The 21690-nt window shown below is 38.9% G+C and overlaps 3 protein-coding genes across 4 annotated transcripts in view; 1 reads left to right on the top strand and 2 right to left on the bottom strand.

The window, feature by feature from the left end:
• Positions 1–21690, bottom strand: part of LOC140950166 (ragulator complex protein LAMTOR4 homolog) — a 218179-nt gene that overhangs the window by 168426 nt on the left and 28063 nt on the right. The window lies entirely within an intron of this gene.
• Positions 1099–12848, bottom strand: LOC140950164 (sodium/potassium-transporting ATPase subunit beta-1-like). Its single transcript, XM_073399360.1, has 6 exons — positions 12663–12848; positions 12350–12487; positions 9426–9503; positions 8416–8597; positions 5458–5538; positions 1099–3961 (listed from the first exon to the last, which is right to left on the bottom strand). Exons 1-6 carry the CDS (start codon positions 12802–12804, stop codon positions 3740–3742), a joined length of 843 nt encoding a protein of 280 aa, XP_073255461.1. The 5' UTR covers positions 12805–12848; the 3' UTR covers positions 1099–3739.
• Positions 16898–21690, top strand: part of LOC140950163 (cilia- and flagella-associated protein 44-like) — a 33103-nt gene continuing 28310 nt past the window's right edge. Inside the window, exons 1-4 of one of the 2 annotated variants that reach the window (XM_073399358.1) lie at positions 16898–17072; positions 18999–19605; positions 20673–20796; positions 21292–21454. In XM_073399358.1, coding sequence (XP_073255459.1) covers positions 19011–19605; positions 20673–20796; positions 21292–21454 — 882 coding nt within the window. In that variant the 5' untranslated portion in view covers positions 16898–17072; positions 18999–19010. Of the gene's footprint in view, positions 17073–17634; positions 19606–20672; positions 20797–21291; positions 21455–21690 lie in introns of those variants that run through there. The other variant, XM_073399357.1, reaches the window with a different exon arrangement.

The raw sequence follows: 21690 nt of genomic DNA, 5'->3' as shown, positions 1-21690 counted from the left end.
TCATCGCCCTCACCACCATCTCCATCATCATCACCCTCTCCATCAACATCGCCGCCACCACCGTCATCACAGTCACCGTCATTCGTCGCAATCTTTGTCTTCACTGCCTTCACCATCATCGGCCTCACCATCATTTCCATCAGTATCTGCATCATCGTCCTTTCCTTCACATCCGCCACAAGCTCCATCACCATTTCCATTATCGCCCTCTCCAGCACATCGCCATCATCGCCCACTCTGTTACCGTCATGTCTATCTCTACTGTCATCACCATCATCGCTCTTACCATCGTTGTCATCACCGTTCTCTTTATCACCACCATAGCAATCAGAATCTGTCTCTCCTGCTATCATTATAATCGCCTCGCCATTACCATCACCAACTCCATTACCGCCCTCTCCATCGCCATAACAAGGTTCTTTGCTATCACCAACGCTGTCTCCATAGCCGTCACCAATACCATCATCGCTATCGATACATCATCTCCATCACGGTGAACATTTTAATCGCCATTCCTAAGATCATTAGCCTGAATTTCATCCGATTGCCTCGAGTCGTTTTCTCCTCTCAGCAACTGAAGGAGTAATAACGACTCGAAGTAATCGGATGAAATTCAGGCTACAAGATCATCATCTCCACGACAAACTCTAAAGCTACCACCATAAAAACCATCACAACCATCATCATCCGGAGTAATCTTTTCACGTGGAATTTGAAATTTCCGTTGAATTTTGGAGTTAGGGGTGAAAGGCGTAAAACAGCGGTTAGAGGCTCAGTAATTCATAGATGAAAAAGTTTTTTTTCCTAAGATCCCTGGAACTGAAAAACCTAAAGCCATCTTCACCTGAAAAGTGGAATAAGGTTATTTTTCGTTCGCTCACTTCATTCCTCTTGTCCCTTGCAAATCTTTTCCTCTATAATAATTAATACTACGTTATTTGTACCTTCCTTTCGTTGGTGTAAGTCCATTGCGAACCTGGCAGGTTTTGTAAAATAAGGGCCTGCCGGGAAAAACAGCCTGTGAGCAAGCTCTCGACTTGGGAGTAGCTAAGGGTTAGACAGAAATTTAACGACGCAAAGGAAAGAACTTGCTTTAACTAAGTTGAAAACCAAGTTTAATTAGATCATTCATAATATGCCATCAAGGCCATGATAACACACATACAACAACAAATGATTACATCCAGTAAAACGACTTTAGTTTAAGAGACCTGTCACAATTAAGGTTGGCGGGCAAAGAAAAGGCAAGGGGGGGGGGGGGGGACTGTTGAGCGAGTAACAACTAGAGTTGAACTTTTTGTCCAAGGAACAAAAAGAACAACCTTTTCAAGACATTCTCAACTACCTTAGTGGACACACGGAACAAATTACTCGCTTATTTCCCCGGTTTCCGTCCTACCTCAATAATCAACGAATTGTCTCTTGGATAACCACCTTAAATAAAGAACCAAGATCACCAGGTTGTGAATTTCGAAAAATATTTTCCAATTTTCAATCAGTTTCGATAATATTTTCCGACTCTACAGACTAATCCTAAATATGAGAATGACAAAGTTTAGCCCTTGACAGAAAAGGATCTAAAACTTGTCCTTGGGTATTACTGGAAAGAACAAGTGGAAGAGAAAAGTATGTATAAACATTCGTCTCGAGTTGTTTTGAACGCTTACTGACTCCGAGCTCATAATCATGGTTTAAAAATTACTGTGAAACTCACAAAACCGTGAACACCAGAAATATTTATGGAATACTATTGTTTTTCACGGAAAAAGCCAATTAAGGGGAGACAACTAAGCCGAAAAAGCAACGGTAATTGGTTTGTGGTTTTGAGGTTTGCTGGCATGTCCTGAACTTTACTGTGTTGGTCACTACACAATCAACTTTCCTAAAAATTTTTAGGTGTTCACGGTTTTCTGAGTTTGACGGTAAGTTGCCATACAAATATGTGGCTTTAAGCGGTAGTTAAAAAACACAAGCGACTTAGAGACTTATCACCCCACTTACCCCAGAGAAATCTAAGGGCAATAATAATTGATTTTCAGTCAGTGCTAGTGTTGTTAAAAGAGGAGAAATATTGCAAAGGGCATAAAATATGTTGCGTTGTCTTGCACTACATGTAAAGGCAAACAATTACTCCTTGTGCCCAGACTACGGACAAGCAAGAATCTATTTAGCAATAGCTGTGATGCAAAGGCTTAGTTTCCTTACAGCTTGCAATACTTAGAGGGTAATTATAAATAACTATTAAAGTACCGTTAAAAAAATCATCAATAGAATATCAAGAGTTATAAAAGATGCTAAATACGGGGATGACCCAACGTGAAATCCTAAATTTAGATAATTATGTAAAACCTTGAGCACGAAATATCTACTTTGAAAAAGTCAAAAAGAAAAACGTTTATGATTCACAAAGAAAGATAAATACAATGCACACTATAATAAATGCACCGTATTGACCAGAGAATTTCATGGCAACATTGTCTTCACTATATTTGAACAACTGACCTTTCGATTGAAAGTCAAACATAAAAAATAACAAGACCGCCAAAATCATCACCAAGCTTCTGACTAGCAAATGCCTGTAATTAAAACGTATTGGCCCCTGTTTTTCAAAAGATGGATAACACTACTCACTCACTGGATAAATTGCTCAGTATCCAGTGGAGAAGTAGGAAAATCAATTGCAGTATCCACCTTTTGAACAATTGGCGCCTGATCATTAAGTAGACTATTAGAGATTTAGATTCGACGACGAGAACGACTACGAGTGCGAGATTTGATTTAAAGTTTTTTTCGGAAAATAGACACCCTGGAATTCTTTATTGTACTTTTTTTCACCAGGAAAGTTAACACTGTTATCGTCATTGAAGGGGGTTGAGCCCTCTCCCGATTGAAAAATGCTAAACCTTCTAACATTTGATAACTTGTTCCCGCCACTAAGACACTCGCGATAAAACTCGTAGTGGACTGACGACGGCTACCACGTTTTCCCGCCAAAATGACGCTGGTTCACGCGCGAGCACTACTAAGAATGGAGAAAATCTCGTACTCGTAGTCGTACTCGTCTTGGAATCTAATAAAGGTCTCTATTGCCTTTTGGACAATCACGATTGAAATGTTCTGAAAGCTGCAAGCAATTTCACGCCACACTTTACGTGGGAAGTGTGAATGCACAAAACATCTGTCTGTTTTCTGAGGTATGAAGACAGAACTCCTTTAATATTAACACGACAGAGTGTATACCCACAATTATGTTATGATGGTGTGCAACCTAAATATTGCTAATACTAAATCATACAGTTGATATTAGTTTTGTTAGTCCAATCAAAAAAGCTCCTTCAAATAAAGTGTAATAGTGTAAAAAAAAGCAAGCTTAAAGTGCAAGTACAGTTTGAAGAAATTTGCCACAGAACAATCTTCAATCAGCAAAAAGTCTCAAAATGTATTGTTTTCAAACATAAGAAACTTTTCAACCTATTTCTTGAGATTTCTCATGTACTAGTTGTATTACGAAGATCCATCAAAAAAGCACACAATCTTGTGAGTTTGATTTCTTCCCTGATCTTCTCCCTTCCAATTTGTTGAGCAACAAACAGACAAACAAGAGAAGCCTTAAAATATGTCACAAAATCACCAGTCCCTGCAGCATGAAACGTGCAAATTGTAAAATACTTGTGATCGCTATACCAGCAGACTGTTAGCAAGGAATCAGTGAATAACGTTACAATAATTCAAAGCGGTTTTACAAGTCAAGCTCGATGCGAACTCTTCCAGTTGCACCTCGGTTGAGTCGGTAGGTATCAGACAGCTTGATATTCTGAGCGACGGCCTCACAGAGAAGAACTCCTTTAGTTGTGGCGTTAATTTTAAGAGCAGCAATTGGGCCAAGCCAATTATCCTCAGCAAAAAATGGGTAGAAATTGGCGGGAAAGCCAAACTTGTCCGATGGGAAGGGAAGCAAGCCCTGTTGAAGACAAAATACAATTATTTGCATTATAATCAGGGGCGTATCTAGGGCGAGGGTGCAGGGGGTGCGCACCCCCCCTGAGATGACCTGCGGTTTTCTAATACAACTGGTATTGTGCCCAAAAAAAAAAAAGCTATGTGGTTTATTGGTGTTGAAGTAGAGCAAGAGACGAGTGCACCCCCTCCTAAAAAAAAACCTGGATCCGCCCCTGATAATACAACCCAATACAACAAGCCGGGTTAAATAAAAGCCAAAAATGTATCTATAACTCCTGAGATTGCCAACAAGAACAACTGGATAGTGATTTATCCAGTATGGATAGTGCTATCCAATGCTTGAACAACCAAGGCCAGAAATGTTAACAAATAGTTCTATGTTTTACTAACCAAAATTATGAAAACTTGGAATCATAGTGAGAGGATATTAAAATTGAAGGTATGTGTATTCTTGTAACAAATTTCTTTGTCGGAGACAACTATTTTTTTTTATGTCCATCAGACAAGTAATATGCGCATTTTGGTTGTTGGAGGTAAAATTCACTGGTCCAAAATATTAAAATGAATAAAATAATATCATCAGTGCTTCTGACAGGGTACAAGGGTGCTGGACTGGACAATTCTGCACAATACTGAGCGATGCACCAGGAGTTTCTAGAAATCCATGTTTTCCCTTCATAACCACAATTTTTTAGAAACTTTTAGGCCCCTTTCAGACTATTTTCCTTCCAAAAACAACAGCATTTTTAGTTATATTCACCACTTGCACATCTTCCATAATGCACCTTATTTGCTTCCCAAAATTTTGCACAGCCTTTGTTTTTCTTTGCTCCTGGGTATTACAACTGTCCCAAGAAAAATTGAAAACAATGCTTCTGCAAAATTTTGGGGGGCAAATAAGGTGCATAGAAGGAGATGTGTAAGTGGCGAATTACAACAGTTTTGACAAAAGGTCACAATAACAACTACAAGGCCTACTTGGTAACCCTGCAAAGTTCTGGGCACTAGTCATTTCAGGGCATATATTTCATGGATATATACATGTACATGGGGTACTTGAAAGGGTTTCCAATGCATTGTAGGTTGATTTTCTGTAAGGTTTTAGTTTGCCGGGAATCATGATAAGAGAGAATCAAGCAACAAAAAACATTCAAAGTTAGATAAACTGCCAAATTTACCGTACATGGTTAAGCTACCAAATGCAATCTTGCAGCCTTTTCTGTTTTTTCTCTTGTACCTTTTTGTGCACCCCAAAAGGCACAAAAGAAAAAAACACAAAGGTGTCTCATTGTTTAAACAAGTTCTCTGCACGAGTGCCATAACAAATGTACTATGGTGAACAATGTTAAGAATAGTATTTTGCATGTTTTAAAGTGTTAAATGGATGACTTCTTAGAGCAAGAAATGACATGTACAAATCCCCATTGACCATAAAGAATTTATTTTCCTACAACAGTAATATAGATGGCTACGCAATTTTATTGTATTTATTCTTACTTCTTGGCCTCCATCTTCAAATTTGCATGCCAGTTTAACATAATCCAACCCCTCCTTAGGTTCAGGGACCCAGCCATACACCTAGAGAGAAGAAAAATTTTTAATAAGTATTTTATATCCGGAAACAACACAACACATTGATGAATTTTCCAGTTCAGTGAATGTATGAGAAAGTGACACAGATGAATCAGAAAAGAAAAAACATTCAAGTCTCTGATGTGACTGTCAGAAGAAGAACCATTCTCACAATAACAAAAAACAAGAAAAGAATGAATAATACAAGAAAAAACATGTCGTCTAAACAGGGCTATGCACTATCAGTGTCCAACTTGCAACAGGGTGGGAGATCAGACTGCATGTCATTTCAGGTGGTTAAAAAGACTGAAAAATGGCAATGCCAGTGTTGTGCAGCCTGCAAATACAGCAATCTCTCCTTGCTCATTGCCGCAGGATGATTTGCAGGAGAGACCTTGGTGATTCAAAACTGATGATGTAGATTCGTCTGGAAACTGGTCAAGGAGTGCCGATTGGTTCGGGTAGTTATTCTGTTTTTCTTTTTTTAAGCTGTTGTTTAAGATTGACAGACAAAAGGTCACAAAGATCAAATGTAAATGCCGTGGATCAACTAAAAAAACAGTCATAATTTGTGGAATATAAATTACCAGAAGCATTTGAGTTTTGTTGCCGTTTGTTTGCAGAAGAACTCACATGTAGTTAATTTTTCATCTCACGTAATTTTAGTTTTTCTTTTGTTTTTGGGTATAGTAATGTAAGCTAATGAAGTTGAAACAAAAGAAAAATAAAAATTACCAGAGATAAAAATTAACTACAAAATAAACATTGATTCAACTCATCAGTATGGAATTTTAGGGGCCAGATCGCAGACATCTCTCCTGCAAAACATCTCTAGTGGTGAGGAAAAAGGAGAGAAGGCTGTAAGCACAGACCAAGTGTTGTGATGTGGCTACCTGGTTTAAATGAATGAATTAGGTATTTTGAAAACCTTAAATTAATGATCTAATAAACGCCCGAGCATTTATAAAATTTTGGGGCTCCAAAAGGGGGCATTCAATAGATAGGTGTTTATTTGAGAGGCATTTATTCTCGTAACTTATTTTAACAAACTCAGTAAAACTGTATACAGTATGCTTTAGGCCAAACACGTTTTTGTGTTAACAGAATCTCAACTGTGGGCTGACGGCTTTTGCACTCCAAGGTTTCTAATTTAATTTTTCTCTTTTGCTACAATCAAGAGGGTGCTTTAATGAGTGCAACTTGCTTTCATATTCTATTCAAACACTGAAGTCCCTAAGCTCTCAAAAAGTTGTTAGACAATTTGGAGAAGGGATGGGGAAGGGTGGCATTTGACAGGAAAAAACACATCTTTTAGCTCTCAACGTCAATATCAGAGTCCTCATCCAGAGTAATTTTGTTTTCATCATTAACTTCTTCGATGTCTGAGTCGGTTATGACTTGGAAAGGGTTTGGGAGATTTGGTTCATCCAGAATGGAGAGTTGTGCCTCTAACTGCTCTGCTCCTACTTCACAGGGTTGACCTTTCTTGAGGCAATGAGTCTCTGAATCTTCAAAGCCATCAACTGCGAGATTCAATGCACAGGACTTGAACGATTTAGCAACCACATCTGTAGAGAGCCATGACCAGGCTGTCAACACCCATTCCACAATCATCTTTCTTGATGGCAGTCACAACGCCTGTTTCTAACTTCTGTATATTCTTGTACACCACTAGCCATCCTTGAACAGTTTGTTCCAACTTACATCTGGTGCTTTTGAATATTTTGTACAACCACTGGGAACTATAACTTGGTGAACACTGATTTCCTTAAGTGCTTCCTTGACACTCTTCATCATATGACACTAATAAGAGTCCCACACCAGTAAGCGCCTGTTAAAGGAAAATGTTCCAAGAACTCTTTTCACCTACTGTAGAGTTAGTTCTTCATTCGTCCAGGCATTGGATGATGTGGTTACAACGCATTTATGCTTGCAATCTTCTTTCAGTTTCTTTGTCTCTTGTGTCTCTTTATCTGACTCTATTTTGCAATTTCCTAGTATTTTGGAGCAATTTTTACGGGGAGGGGGGGGGGGGGCATTTATTAGAGAGGGGGGTTTAATACAAAATTAACTGCACTGGGGGGGGGGGGTGGTGTTTATCAGATACAAGGCGTTTATTTGGGGGTGGGCATTTATTAGATTACTTACGGTAAATATTTGTCTAAACAATTTTTTTACCACAGCAGCACTAGCTCAGTAAGAAGAGCCCTTGACAGCAGAATGTTAAGTCACAGGTTTGATCCCCGATACTCAGGGTCTTTGAAATAATAATCAAAAAATAAAATGACTACTGCCTTTGCCCTGTAAAACAGCTAGACACCGCTTGTTTGGATGATCATGAAAAATGGCAGTCCCCTTGGTAGTATGAGACATAAAAACAGTGTCCTCCATAAGTACTTTGGTGCTAGATACATTGGCAGATGACTATTTAAGATGATTGAGATGGACAAAATGCGCTACTCTTGGCAATCTGAGCAACCAGCATGCCCAGTTGATGATGATGACGATGGTAGTGGTGGTGATGGATAAGAGGTTGCTTACAATAGGTGATAGCACACAGAGGTTCAAGTTGACATATACATTATACATATATTGTTTTTAACTTTATAAGTCCCTGGGGTGACAACCTCAGTTTACTCCTAACAACATCAATACATCATTAGCAGAAAAAGTTATAAGAATTAGTAAATGATCAAGAAAGGGGAAATGCTTTAATCTTTTGTTTAAATTCTCTTAACTAATGGGGAAATGATTTGATCTTTTATCAAATTTTCTTAACTAAGAAAATGTACGGAGCAGAGATCAGTCAGGTTTAAGAGCCAGTAGTCTTCTGGTACAGGCACTTTTTCAGAAGCCATGAATCAAATTAAAAGATAAACTCACCCTATTCATTTTAAAAAAGATGCATGGTCTTCCTTCATCATAGCCATATTCAAAATCTGTTTCATTGCTGTAGCACTCTCCAAGAGTGGTCAGATCCATGGCACATGGTTTGGAACCCTTCTCACGATTCTCCTCTGTACAGTTTTGATTGTAGCTGTCATTACCCATGGCAGACTTGTATGCTAAAAAATGAATAATTAGGAAAGTTGTTGTAAAGAGTTAGCAACCACCTCTTAATTTTCAATAATTTAATTAATTACTAGTTTTTTTTGTGGTGTCTGCACCACAACTTTATTGCCAGTGTAATATATAGATTTAGCCAGGGGAAAAAGCAAAGCTCTCATTAAAATAATATAAAATAATATAACAAAATATATAATCATGTAATGCTGAATGGTGATGGCGACAAGAACAGCAACAAAAAATGTTCTAGTTTGTGAAAAAAAAAAAACTTTACCACACTTTTTTGTACATTTCCTTGCCGTTGTTTTGCATGAATACAATGTGAAACTTCCAGAAACTTCTTATTTACATGTATTATGGAGGAATTGTCGTATGTGTTCCTGTTCACTTATATTTCCACTCCTGCTAGTTTTCACCTTGGTGGCAGCTAGCATTTCTCATTTTCTCACTGCCCCTTTCAAATTTTCATGTTTTTGCTCGATTAAAATTGGTCTCCTTTGTTTTTTATCTCTGGCTGTACGTCTTTTTCTGTTCCCCCCCCCCCCGGGTTACATGAAGGGGTGGATGTATGCCTTGATGATTTTCTCAGAACCCAAATTTCTTGGATACATAGATAACCACATTTTCTTACCCATGGTGCTCTGCTGTGCAAGCATGCACGAGAGCTCTGCTACAACACACTTCAATCCAACCCATTCATATATATTGCAATGTACTAACAACCATAAGCAACAACCATCTTGATTCCAACCAAATACAAAATGAAAAACTCAGTGATTCAAAGGCACCTCTAAAATAAAGTCAAACACACGTGTACAGAAACTTACGTTTCAAGAAGTCATTTATGGCCTTCACATGATCATCTTTTTCTCCAGACTTCACTTCAAGTGATGTGGGAATAAGACCTGTAAATAAATCAGAGCATTAACAAACCTGACTTGCACATGCCACCAATGCGACTAAAAAGTGATCCCTGCCGACTTCATTTTAAGATCTGTTCACCAAATGGCGAGTCGTGTAAAACAGACAGCTCCTCGACTTACACTTCTAATCATAATAGTAGTGTGTTTCACGGCAGTAAAATGAAGTAGTGCTCTATGTTGTCCAGCAACTCAACCACCACTTGAACAAACTTATTTTTGGTTTAAGGAAAGCATAGATAAGGCAAGGCTAACAACATGCAGGGGTTTCAATAAGCACCAACGAAACGCGTCGGCTAAATTGCTCAGAGAAGTCGGCTATATTTTAGTCCGAAGAAGAAGCAGCAGCTAGTTTGAATAATGTCATGGAGAACAATAGAATTTGTTCACGCAGAAATGTATGTAACTTAGTATAATGATCATTTGTTCATTGCTTGCAGGAGTTAATCGTGTGGCTAATAAATCAAAATTTGACTAAAACCCAAATCTTCTTGAATGGAAAACTTGTCTTTTACACTCAGTTTAGTCCCCTAAATACTGGAAATCGCTTATTAGGGTTTTGCAATGTTAAAATTTTCTGAGGGAGCATGCCCCAGACACCCCTTGAAAACATGGACTGTTGATACAGTTGGTTACTCTATTCAAATCTGCTGGCTACTTCAATTTTTATCGAAACCCCTGAACATGCATGTACAAACAAGCTGGATTAAGCAAAAACCTACAAAGAAATATGAGACTAACCAGTCAAAAGACTGTACTATTTTTCAGAAGATCATGCCAATACGGAGAAATAAGAAAGATATTCTAACAAGGCATGAAAATTTTAGCTCAACCATGTAACAGACAACTTATGGAAGCTACTACTGTTGCGCCTGATCTCACGTTACAACCGAGAAACTGATGATGCAAGAAACAGGAAAATCCTGACACTCTACAAATTAACTAATGTAAAGATAAACACAAAAGAAACAAGACTAGCATTGTGCAAATAAATGAAGGAGAAACATAAGAAGACAAAACTAACTTAGTATTGATGAACTGACGTATAGAGAAACTTAAGAAGACAAGGCTGACTACATGATACGTCAATCATAATTATGTTGTTAGTAACATGGGCAATATGGAAAATTTCAAACGAAATGATACAGTGGTTTTAAAGGAATGAAAAGTTAGAGATACCTGGGGGTGATGGTGGTACGGTGAACTCAAGCAAAGCAGTGGGATGGAGGGGTGGAGCTCAAGCGCAGTGCAATGTTCATAGGTCATTTTTTTACTATCTTTGGACAACCTTATTATAGGAAATTAACGCTTTACGTCATTTTGGCCCCAAATTCTTGACATTCTCCAGACTTTCTTGATGCCTAGGAAACTGAATAGCTTTAGTTTCGCGCACTTTATTTCAGATCAATCTTTCACAAATTGATTACTGTAACAACATTTCATCTTCATGGTCACCATAGGGAGAATAACTCTCAATTTCTGCTTCCTGGATTTCGGTCAAGTTTAAATAAATTTGTTCCTGTTGTTTAAACAACTTTTGTTTCTTTTTGTACGGTGCATTGATTTTCTTTCTTTTTAAATTTTACCCCGCCTTTTGCATTAATTTTTTTTTATTGGGAAGTATTTTTCCCTTTAATTCGCTTTAATTTCAAAACCTTAATTAACACTAGCATTAATTTCCTACAATAAAGTAATAGCAACATTTGTGGTAGGATATTCTGTCAAAGTTTATGAGCCTCTAACGAAATATTGTGCACAGTCCAATAGAAATCCCAGTTTCTTTGCAAGCCTTTCCAGTTCAATGGTTCCTTCAACTAGCTCTCCTTTGCTAGTTATGGCAAAGCTACAGTGTACCATAAGCAGAAATGAGAAAATTCAAGTGAGAGTGTGTTCTAAACACTTGTTTTAATACAGTTTGAATACTGATAGAAGTTTTAGATTTATGTAGAAACATACTGGAATAGAGTAGATTATAAATCAAATACCATGACAGTTTTATATATTGGAATGACAATTTAGTTTTCAACAGATGACGCCACAATAACAAATCATGCGCATAATCAATATTACTAAAACCACACACTTCAAACAACATCGAAGCCCGTAACAAACTTGCCGCGTCATATATCTCTTAATGGGGGACAGTATTGCGTATAACCTATGCAAACTGAGAACATTCTCCCCGTTCACAAAAGCGGCAACGCTTTTCAAAACTGCAGAAGTAACTCGATGTGTAGCAAACAATCCGATAAGGCGCTGGATTATGTAACAAACGCCTTGTCAATTTCAATTCTTACCGGGCATCAAGCTTAGCAGACCCACCCCTCGTCTGTTCCAATCTTCAAACGAATAAATTGGCCGAAAACAAGTATTAAGCAAACAAAAAAATATTTAGCGACTGTTTTAATCGTGTCAGGTATAAAGATCTATTAAAACACCACATCTATTTCATCAGAGGAAATATCGACCGTTTCAGCTGGCCACGGATCACTGCTCGTTCCCAATGGGACTACACAAGTAAAATCAAATCTTCGAGGTTTTACTCGCTGAAAAGAGGAATGTAGTCCAGGAAAATAAGGATTTCGCCGTAATCTCCAATCCAAAATAGAAATATTAGCATATAACACATGAGTTACGACTCAATATGAGAATCGCTTGCATTGCAAATAAGAGTACAACCGGATTTGGTGGTTGTGCATGCAGGCGGCCGGCTTACTCATTTACGGTAAGCTCGATTAGTTTTCCTGATTTGAGCTTCCAAGAGGAAATAAGAATTCCACTAAATACCGAGTTAAAATAACTATAAAACAAGTAGAAAAAGATAGGGATACCTTGTTTTCCTGCTATGAATTTAGTAAACTTTGGTCCATCCGCCCTATCTGGAACCGTGGTCATGAATACCGACAACATGGCCGCAAAAAACCCAGCCAAACAGCCGTAAAATATCAAGAAGAAAATGGCGAGCTTAGCTGAAATTTAATAGAAAAAGTTATGATAAATATTTTAAACGTAAAGGCTTAAGTTCACGTTATTTTTCCTTAAAGGAAAGGCTCTACAAACGACTAACATTCATCAATATCTAGTTAGTTAAGTTATTTCAACTGTACAAGAACTATTAACCTCCGAAGATCTAACAAGACTTACCCCAGCTCGAGCCATTTCGGCCCATAATTAAGACCTCATTGTCTTCATTTCGACAGTAGAGAAACTTGCCAAAATCGCGGACAGTGTCCTGCATACGTTCAAGTCTAGTCTTTCCTTCTGTTCCCTGCTTAGCGTACGCCATCTTGCAAGCCTTGCCGCACCACGCGAAACACCGGTCAAACCACGTGACCTGTTTATAAAGCCCCGCAACGGATATTTTGTGGGTGGGGGGGGTAGTGTCTTTTATTGTACAAATATCGCTCTTTGAATGTTGGCCCGTGACAGGCTTACGGTGACAAATGTCTGACGAGGCCTATAAGTATTGTTGTATTTCATTTCTTTATTATGCTTTACACGTGATAAGCTGGAATTTATGGGCTGATGAATACGGACTTTTATCAAAAACGTGAACAAAGAGAATTAAATGACAGAAAAATGAGTCAGTCAAAAGAGGAAGACTCGCGGAATGATGCCTCTCCAGTTTGGTTTTTCGTTTTCGGGAAGAATACTATTTTGATTTCGTTCATGCGCCAACACCATACGACAATGCTCATAAGCGGTTTTTAGATTGGACTTCGAGTACGAGATTGCCGGGTGGAATACAAGTGTTCAAGGAACCAAATTCACGTGCCTCTTAAATTAAAATTACCCATCACACCGGCACTCTTATCCCTGACCATTTCTTCATGTGTTGGACAGCTACAAGAAATAGTTTTACAAAGTTATAGTTGAGGGAATATACGTGAAGCTCCAAATTTCAAAGTCGTCGCTTACTCGATTTCGTGTACCTGTAGTCAAATCTGAAGGTCACCATTTAATTTGCAATTAGATCGAGTCAGACGAGTTAGAAGTGCCAACATGTTTCAAAATGTACTTTGCTCGTTGACGTCGACTGCAACCCTAAAATTCACTAATATTTTTCTACTAAACGTCATATCACTAAAACATTCTTTTACCATTAAACAACACTCACATACACTTAATTCGGGTGAATATTTGTCTACAGTTATCAAAGCACGAATATATTCGTGCAACATAACTCTTCAGGCAACATTGACGATTTAATGGAGACACGGTGTGGTATTGATTGAGTCATAAGTTGTAAGATACTCATATAATGAATGAAATATTCATCCATGATATTTAGCTTCTCCTGCAACAAGAAATCTTGTATTCTTCTAACTGAAGAGTCAAGGAGAGCCAACAAGTCGCCAAGCAGGAGAGCCGTTTGAAAGGCGGGAAAAAGTGACAAAATGGGCGACTCGAGCAATAGTCTTCGAGAATAGTCTTCAGAACTCTCATCGTACGTCTCCCCCGCCAGGAGAAATGGTTTCTTGAATCAGTCTCTTTAATCCACTGGAAAATAAATTGAATGACGCTCCGCGATATAGGACGTTTGATGTTAATAATCTAATTAATTTTTGCACTTTTTTGCCCTTGCACAATCTATGCAGTAAGTCATAGGAAAGGTGAGCCGGGGACTCGTATTTTCGCTCGTTTTAATGCACTCAACTCATATATACTACCGATATTCTTGGGTTTATATTTTTAGAAGGAATTTTATATGCATGACTAGGCTAGCCAAGTAACTATGCGTTAATTTTTCTGTGTTATGCAAAATGAAAACTATTCCATTCCGTTCCCCTCATGTAGACAGTGCGTGGCACCGAAAATTAGTCTGTTTTGATATTCATTAAGATCTCAGTCCTGATTCTCATCAATAACCTGCGAACACACTGCCTAGTCACAGCGACTGCTAATATAACCTAAGTATCTGAGTTTCAGTACTAACAAAACGGTGACTTTTGTAGAATAATTTCAGTATTCTACGTAAAGTGCCCTACAGGCGGCCCAAACTCTGTGGGATTTCGTTGGACTTTGAATTTCTAAGAGAATGCAAGAAAATAAACAAAATACGTCCTAAATTCCATATTTGGACAAATTTAGAAATAAAAATGACTCATCTTGTGTTTTTGTTTTGATTTTTTGTCAAGATTTTGAGTTGTACTAACAGTAAGAAAAACTTTTTCTACTGTTAGTACAACTCAAAAATCTTAAACGTCGATAAAACGGCCTCCGAATGGCTCTAGAGGCAAAGAGACAGTAAAAAACAAAACGAAAACACGAGATAAGTCATTTTTATTTCTATTTTTGTCAAAAAGTGGAATTTAGGATGTATTTTGTTTAGTTTTTTACATTCTCTTATAAATTCAAAGTCCAACGAACTCCCACAGCGTTTGAGCAGCCTGTGAGTTCTATAAAGGATGCGGCATACCGTATTTATTCGAATAAGCACCCAACCTCGAATTAGCACCCACCTCGAATAAGCGCCAATCTTAAAGGCAGAAAAAGTTGATAAGCGCCCAGCCTCGAATAAGCGCCCACCCCCTCCTCCTCCCAATCAAACTGAAAAAAGCGCTCACCTCCACCCCACCCACTTGAGTGAATAAATTCTAATAAGCCGGACTACCCTGAGGACGAAGTTTTCTTCAGATTTTTTACAGAAACCTTGCTTTGTTACTCCTTCGCGTTTCGTTATTAGCATTTATTGTTTTGTTACAAAATCAACATACTTCACTTGCTGAAAATGGTGAAAATTTAATAAGCACCCAGCCTCGAATAAGCGCCCACCTCGAATAAGCGCCCATTCTCAATGTCCAAAAATTTAATAAGCGCCCAGGGCGGTTACCGTATTTTTTCAATTTAACGACCCCGGCGTTTAAATCAAACTTGACCTCGTGGAGCGGCGTTTGTTTGAATTTGCAGTTTATTCGAACTTACTGTTACTATAGAAAAGTTTTTATGCCTTTTTCTTGAAAGCCGTATATCTTGCCTTAATACCGTTAGTTTATTATACCATAAATAAACGTCTGGGGGGTGTATCTACAACTTCCCCTCCGAGACACGGCGTTTATTCGGGGCCCGGCGTTAAATCGAGAAAATACGGTAATCGAATAAATACGGTACTCGAGATATTTTTAATGCTCAATTTACTTCAGCCTCACTCCAGAGGTTCAGAGCACGGGCTAAAAAATTGACGAGGGAAAAAGAAAAAACGAGGAGAGAATATCGAGGGAAAAGGTTTCTCCCTCGTTTTCGAACTTGGGCAAACATTTTACAGTTCGTCTGGTTATGCGTCTCTAGTAAAAAGACGGGCACTGGCTATGCGTCCAGACGAAATACCTTTCGAAGTGCGTCGTGCAAGACGTATTTCGAAGGAAAGTTTGTCCAGACGCATAATGCGTCTTGTACCCATCTTTATACTTGAGACGCATAACCAGACGAACAACAACAAATGTTTGCCCAAGTTCGTCCAGACGGATGATGCGTCCTTAGTATAAAAACGACCTTAGATAATGCGTCACTCTAGTATAAAAACGGCCATTTTCTATTAAAGTAGTTTTTCAGTTTCTTTCCTTCTTCTTCTTCGTAAAGAACGCGGGTTTAATACAAGTTAGTGCAGTTAAAATTTCATTCAGTAGGGTAAAGAGGATCTCAGTAATTATAAAACTTATTGTAATCGAGAGAAAAATAAAAAGTATCTTTCAAACAACAAAAACAATAAAAACAACAGCACCTTCCGATTATCGCTTCAGTGCTCTGACTATGCAATATTTCTTGGTAGAAATTGGTGTTACCAGGGTGTCACCCTGGGTGTTACTATTACCAGTACTTTTCCTGAGCCGGTGATGAGATCGGAGTGAAAAAGATTGAGAGATCAGCCACTGAAAGTGGAACAATGTGCGAAAGTGAAACAAAAGGTACTGAGTGCATCTAGATTTCTTTGGCATTTTAATTTCAATTTCCTTATGTCACTCAGTTTCATAATTAGCCTTACTATCGGGCTAGGATTGTAACCAAAGTCCCCTTGAAAAATCGAACAAAAGGGTTTTTGTTGAAAAGAAGTCATTTTGCGTGACTTCATTGATGGTTGGGAGAAACTGCAAGTTAATCTGCCGTAATCTTTCATTTTTTTGTCACAAACTGGCCATAAGACTTAAATCAAGAAGAGAAAATGTTTACAAAAGCATCCCTTTGAATTGAGAACTAGCAGAAGAAAGATTTTTTCTAAGTTTTATTTGTTTAAATAATAATAAGAGTCATACTGTCTTCACGAGTAAAGTATCTTCTTATTACGACATAAATGCTCAATTGTCACGCGCGTGCAGTTTTCAATAGCAGCTGCATCCTGTATGTAGATAAAAAAAACTGCCGACGTCTCTGCGGTAGTCGGTGAAAATCATACTTTGATTCGATACTTTTGCTCTGGACTTACAGTAAATCAGAGCTGTCTTATTTAGTTTCGCTACCTAAAAGAAAAAACAACTACTATATATCCTACAATTTACTACCGAGTCAAGAACCGTGGAGAGAAAAGACTCATTGTCTCATTGTGTGGAAAATTAAAAGGTGAGAGCTTTTAAAACAGTTGGCCGGCCATCTTTATAAACCCGTGAGTAACTGAGCCGCAAAGAAGCTTAATTGTGTTGTATTGTTATTAATTCATTTGTGTCATAACAAATCCAGGAGCCCATGGGCTCCTCCAAATCGGATTATCTGGTGGAGTATATTAACGCTTGTTTTACATACAATTTTCGAAACCCTTGCCGCTCTTAGTGCAGATTTTCAGGTATAGGTAATTAGAGCGTGAGATATGCTTAAATTTTATGCTGACGTTGGTCAACAGAAAAAAATTCACAATTCATGCCATGTTTTGGTTGTATTTAACGCCTCACGAGAAAGTTTTTTTTTTCGTGGTGACATTTTTCTTTCTTTTTTGAATACGATCCGCGCCACACAAAGCAAGTTGCGATACTTAAATTTAAGCAACTTTACAGCTAACACCGTATAGTTTAAAGTATAAGAAATAAAAAGTCTTCTAGAAAGTGTTTTTTGGAGATCAAGCACAAATAAACTCACTTACAGAGTTGTAAGGAAGTCATATCTTTGTGAAAATCTAAATAAACGTGTAACCATGGTGATGAGGTTAGTGCAGTCGATTTCAAAATGTCGGACAAAGCCGAAGCCAGCGATTCGAACCAAGGTTCGCAAGACGAAGAGACGGGTGACAGTTCAAAAGTTACTTCGTTAAAGGATGCCACTCATAAACTCAAAGCTGAAGCTCTACGGCGATTGCAGCTTGAGGATGCTGATTACGAGAACGAGGGCGCGAAAAATGAAGAAGCCCGCCATCAGGATCAAGGCGACGAGAATGCACAAGAGGGGATTGATATCAGCGATAAGCAAGGAAATGGCCCTGAAATATCTGACATTGCGAGCAAGGAAACTAATTTAGCCGTTTCTGATCAAAACGGTGGTGATTCAAATGTCGACGAAACTAGGGAAAGAGAAGGTTTTGAAGAGGAGTTGAATTCAGCGAAAACTGAAGATGTTGCTGGGGATTCTTCAACTGAAAACGTGCCCGTCCCCACTAGCGTACAAAATTCTGATGATGTGAATGCGAACAAAGGTGGTGACACAAGCGGCGAGATCAAGAATCAAAGTATAGAGGAACAAGATGCCTCTGTAATGCAAGACGGACACTCAAAGGAGAATGTCACTGATGCAGTTAGGAAGGATTCAAGGCCTTCAAGCTCACAAGGGCAAGAGGGAACATCGATTGGGTCTAGACCTGGATCAAGTGGGGCAAGACCGGGTTCAGGCTCCAAGGGGGCCGGGAAAGGGGAGGGAACTGATCAGAAACCAAGCAGTAGACCTGGTTCAAGTGATCGCAAGAGGTCTAGGCCAGGATCACGATCTGGGTCTAAGGGCCCAAGTCATGAAGTTCATACAGGTAGTAGACCAGGATCTGGTGCGCGTACCAGGTCTAGACCTCAGTCAGGAAGTAAGAGGGAGGCTGCAGGTGGTGAAGTGGGAGTTGTCAAACAAGATGTATCCTCTGGAGGAGTTACTGAAGAAACAAACGTAGGGAAAGACTGTAATTCAGTGGGTGACAAACCTTTTAAAAGTGAAGTCAGTCTTTCTCAATCAGACACAAATAAGGAGGCAATTAAAGAAAATGACTCAATAAGTGAGCAGGCAACTTCTTCAAGTAATATAATTGAGGGTGGATCTCAAACAACAGGTGCTGATTCAGTTGAACAAGGGAAGGAACTCCGTGGTGATACATCAAATTTAAATGTAAATGATAAATCTCCTGGTGACACATTCGCACAAGTGTTAAGTGACGAGAATAAATTTGTGTCAGAGCAGAGAGAAGGAGCTGATGATAAAATAAGTGATGAAGTGTCACCTCCTATGAATGAAGGGTCAGACTCTACAGCTACTGTTACTGATTCTAAACAGGGATCTGATTCTCTCTCTAATAAAAAACAGGATCCTGGAGGCATGGAAGCTGGTGAAGATGCTGTAGAAGGCAAACAACCTGAGAGTACAGAGATTGGTAAAGAAAAGGCAAGCAGTTCTGAACAAGCTGGTCAAGGTGATCCAGAATCTAGTGAGACAAAAAGTGTCTCACAATCTTTGCAGGGAGAAGATAGTTCAAAAGATGAGAATATTCCTGATGGCAAAGAAGGGACAGCTACATCTGGTGGGAAAGATGGATCTAGTGCTGATGCGGCTGCTACAGACCAAAAGACCTCTCAGTCTGTCGAGGCACAGGGATCTGATGAAGCCAGGGATGCTAAAAATAATAAAGAAAAAGCAGAGACAGAAGCAGCTGATGGAGGTGGTAAAAAGGATGACCACAGAGATGACGCTTCTGTTAAACAAAGGGCAGAAGGTGAAAAGAGTGATGCTGAGGCAGATAAAACTGAGGAAAAGAAAGAAGAAGGTGGTGAAAAGAAAAAGAAGAAGAAGAAAGTAAAGAAGGAGAGTACAGGACAGGAAGAGGAGGTTGAGGAAGATGAAGATGACACTGCTGAGGAAATAGAGAAAGCTGTTGAGGAACCAAACCAAACAAAACCAACACAAAGTGCACCAGGTAAGGAATTTATGGTACTCAGTTAAGATAAAGTATAAAATTATTAAGAGTAATTTGGTGGAAACAGCCAAGTCAAGGCTGTGCTCTAAGGAAAATTGAAGGGACCCCAGAGCTCTGAAATTGTAAAATTTAGGGTGCCCAACATATGATCTGTATGAAGAAAGTAAGATTTTCTAGTCGCCCAAGAACAAAAGGTAGGTATCAGGGGCCACCAGGCTCTGCTAGAGCACAGCCCTGCAAGTAACATAAAATTTTTTTTTTTTGGTGGTCACATTAATTGATAACCAACTGTGTACCACATTAACATCCAGTCAAGGTAGAATTGTCTACCTGTGGATGGCCACCAACATGGTCGGTCAGTACCCTCACCATCTCCACACTTTTGCTTTCTGTTAGTCTGCGTTGCAGACATATCTAATCCTGGTTAGTAATGTCTGCCAAGCAGTGTTGAGATTCTTGTTCTTGTCCCCAGAGGACTCAAGGAATTACCAGAAGTGCGTTTTGAATTTCTCTTTAACTTCATTGGCAATTCGACAATGGCTTTTTCGAGGCTAATCATGGCACATCCTCAAGTCCTAATACATAGGAGGGGGCCCAGAACAAGGTTTTTGATGCTTGATCACAGATGTCCAGACTTTAAGTTTTGTCTGTGGCACAGGCCCTGTTTGGTGTCACATCAAAATAATGTTGTGTTGACTCTACTAATCAGGTGCATACATCCAAGCTTACTCTCATCAGTGGCAGATCCAGAGGCCCCCCTCTTCCTTATCTCAGGGTCTGGATGACCGCCCTCCCCATCTGTATCTGAAGGTCTAGATCCGCCACTGCTTATGTGTTACTGTGTTTAATCTCTTCTAAGACTCACTCAAGAGAGGTTCTTTAAGCCTCTGCAGATGATGTTAAGGCCTCCATGCCTGCTTTTTGATGGGCAGGGGTGGGGGTCTCAAAATGTTTCTAAAGAGAAAGTGCTAGTACGGAGAGTTAATGTCCTTTGATTAATGTTGTGTATTTATATCGGGGCGTCTGTGGAAATACAACTGTAACACATGTAATTCACCCTTTATTAGGTGAAGGAGGAGAGGAAGAAGAGGCAGAAAGAATTCTTCCAGATGATTTCTATTATGATTTTGATGGTCTGGTTTCAACAGCATTTTCAACAGAAGGCATCCCTCTGCAGCTGTTGTCATTTCAGTATCCTTTATATGACTTTTCCCCCTATTACTACCATTTCCTGTTACCTGTTAATATGTTATTTTGTGTGAATTTTTTCTTACCATTTCAAAGTCATATAAAACAACCTTAAGTAAAGCTCCCTTTCATACAGTTACGCTTTGAAAATTTTGTTTATTAGACTGTCACCTTAATTTTAGAGAAGGAATTTTTTAACACTGGTTTTCTAGCTCATGATCAACCCATCTAAGCTCTTTTGCAGTTAACCCTTTAAGTCCCAATATCAACATACAAATTCTCCAAAATTATCTCCATACATTTCCTTTAAGAATTAGTTGAGAGAATTTAATGAAGTAAGATTAAGGCCTTTTCTCTTGGGTGATAATTTTATTAATTCTCATGACTCATCTGTTGACAGTGTATGGATATTGTTAGGAGAAAATTGATCTTGGTCACTATTGGGACTTAAGGATCACTGAGTTAGTGTGTGCGCCTTGACTCTTTTCCCTCCACTAGCCACTCTTTTGGTTATGAGTGTACAAAGAGGTCAAACCTTCATGTCTTGGATGAGAATTGTGTTTTGTTCTCGGCTGGAAACACAGTAGAAATTCTCAATCTCAAGACCCAGGAACAAACTCACATTCGCACAACAGGTGGTGGAGGGATTGGAGCTGTTGCTGTAAGGGCTTAATTTTTAACACTTTATCATTATTACTGGTTCAAGGACCTGTTATACAAGGCAATTTTTCTCAAACTCAACTGCTTTCACTACTTTGTTGTGCTGTTGTGAGATATTTGAACCTTTCTGTCGCTTGAAAAATTATACCCCATTTGAGGAAATTTCTTGGCAGCACATTACCAGTATAGGTATTTGTGTTAGTGGCCCCTGAAGCATAGCTACCTAACTGCCAATAT

The sequence above is a fragment of the Porites lutea genome, chromosome 10 (genome assembly GCF_958299795.1).
Source record: "Porites lutea chromosome 10, jaPorLute2.1, whole genome shotgun sequence".
NCBI classification, from domain to species: Eukaryota; Metazoa; Cnidaria; class Anthozoa; order Scleractinia; family Poritidae; genus Porites; species Porites lutea.
Note: the sequence above shows the minus strand (reverse complement) of the source record. Positions and strands in the feature narration are given on the sequence as shown.

Coding starts and splice junctions, on each gene's coding strand:
- LOC140950164 (XM_073399360.1), bottom strand. CDS start 12,804: ATGGCGTACGCTAAGCAGGGAACAGAAGGAAAGACTAGACTTGAACGT. Junction 8,598..9,425: donor CATAAATGACTTCTTGAAAC/GTAAGTTTCTGT, acceptor TTCATTTTTTAG/CATACAAGTCTGCCATGGGT. Junction 3,962..5,457: donor TTGAAGATGGAGGCCAAGAA/GTAAGAATAAAT, acceptor TGTCTTCAACAG/GGCTTGCTTCCCTTCCCATC.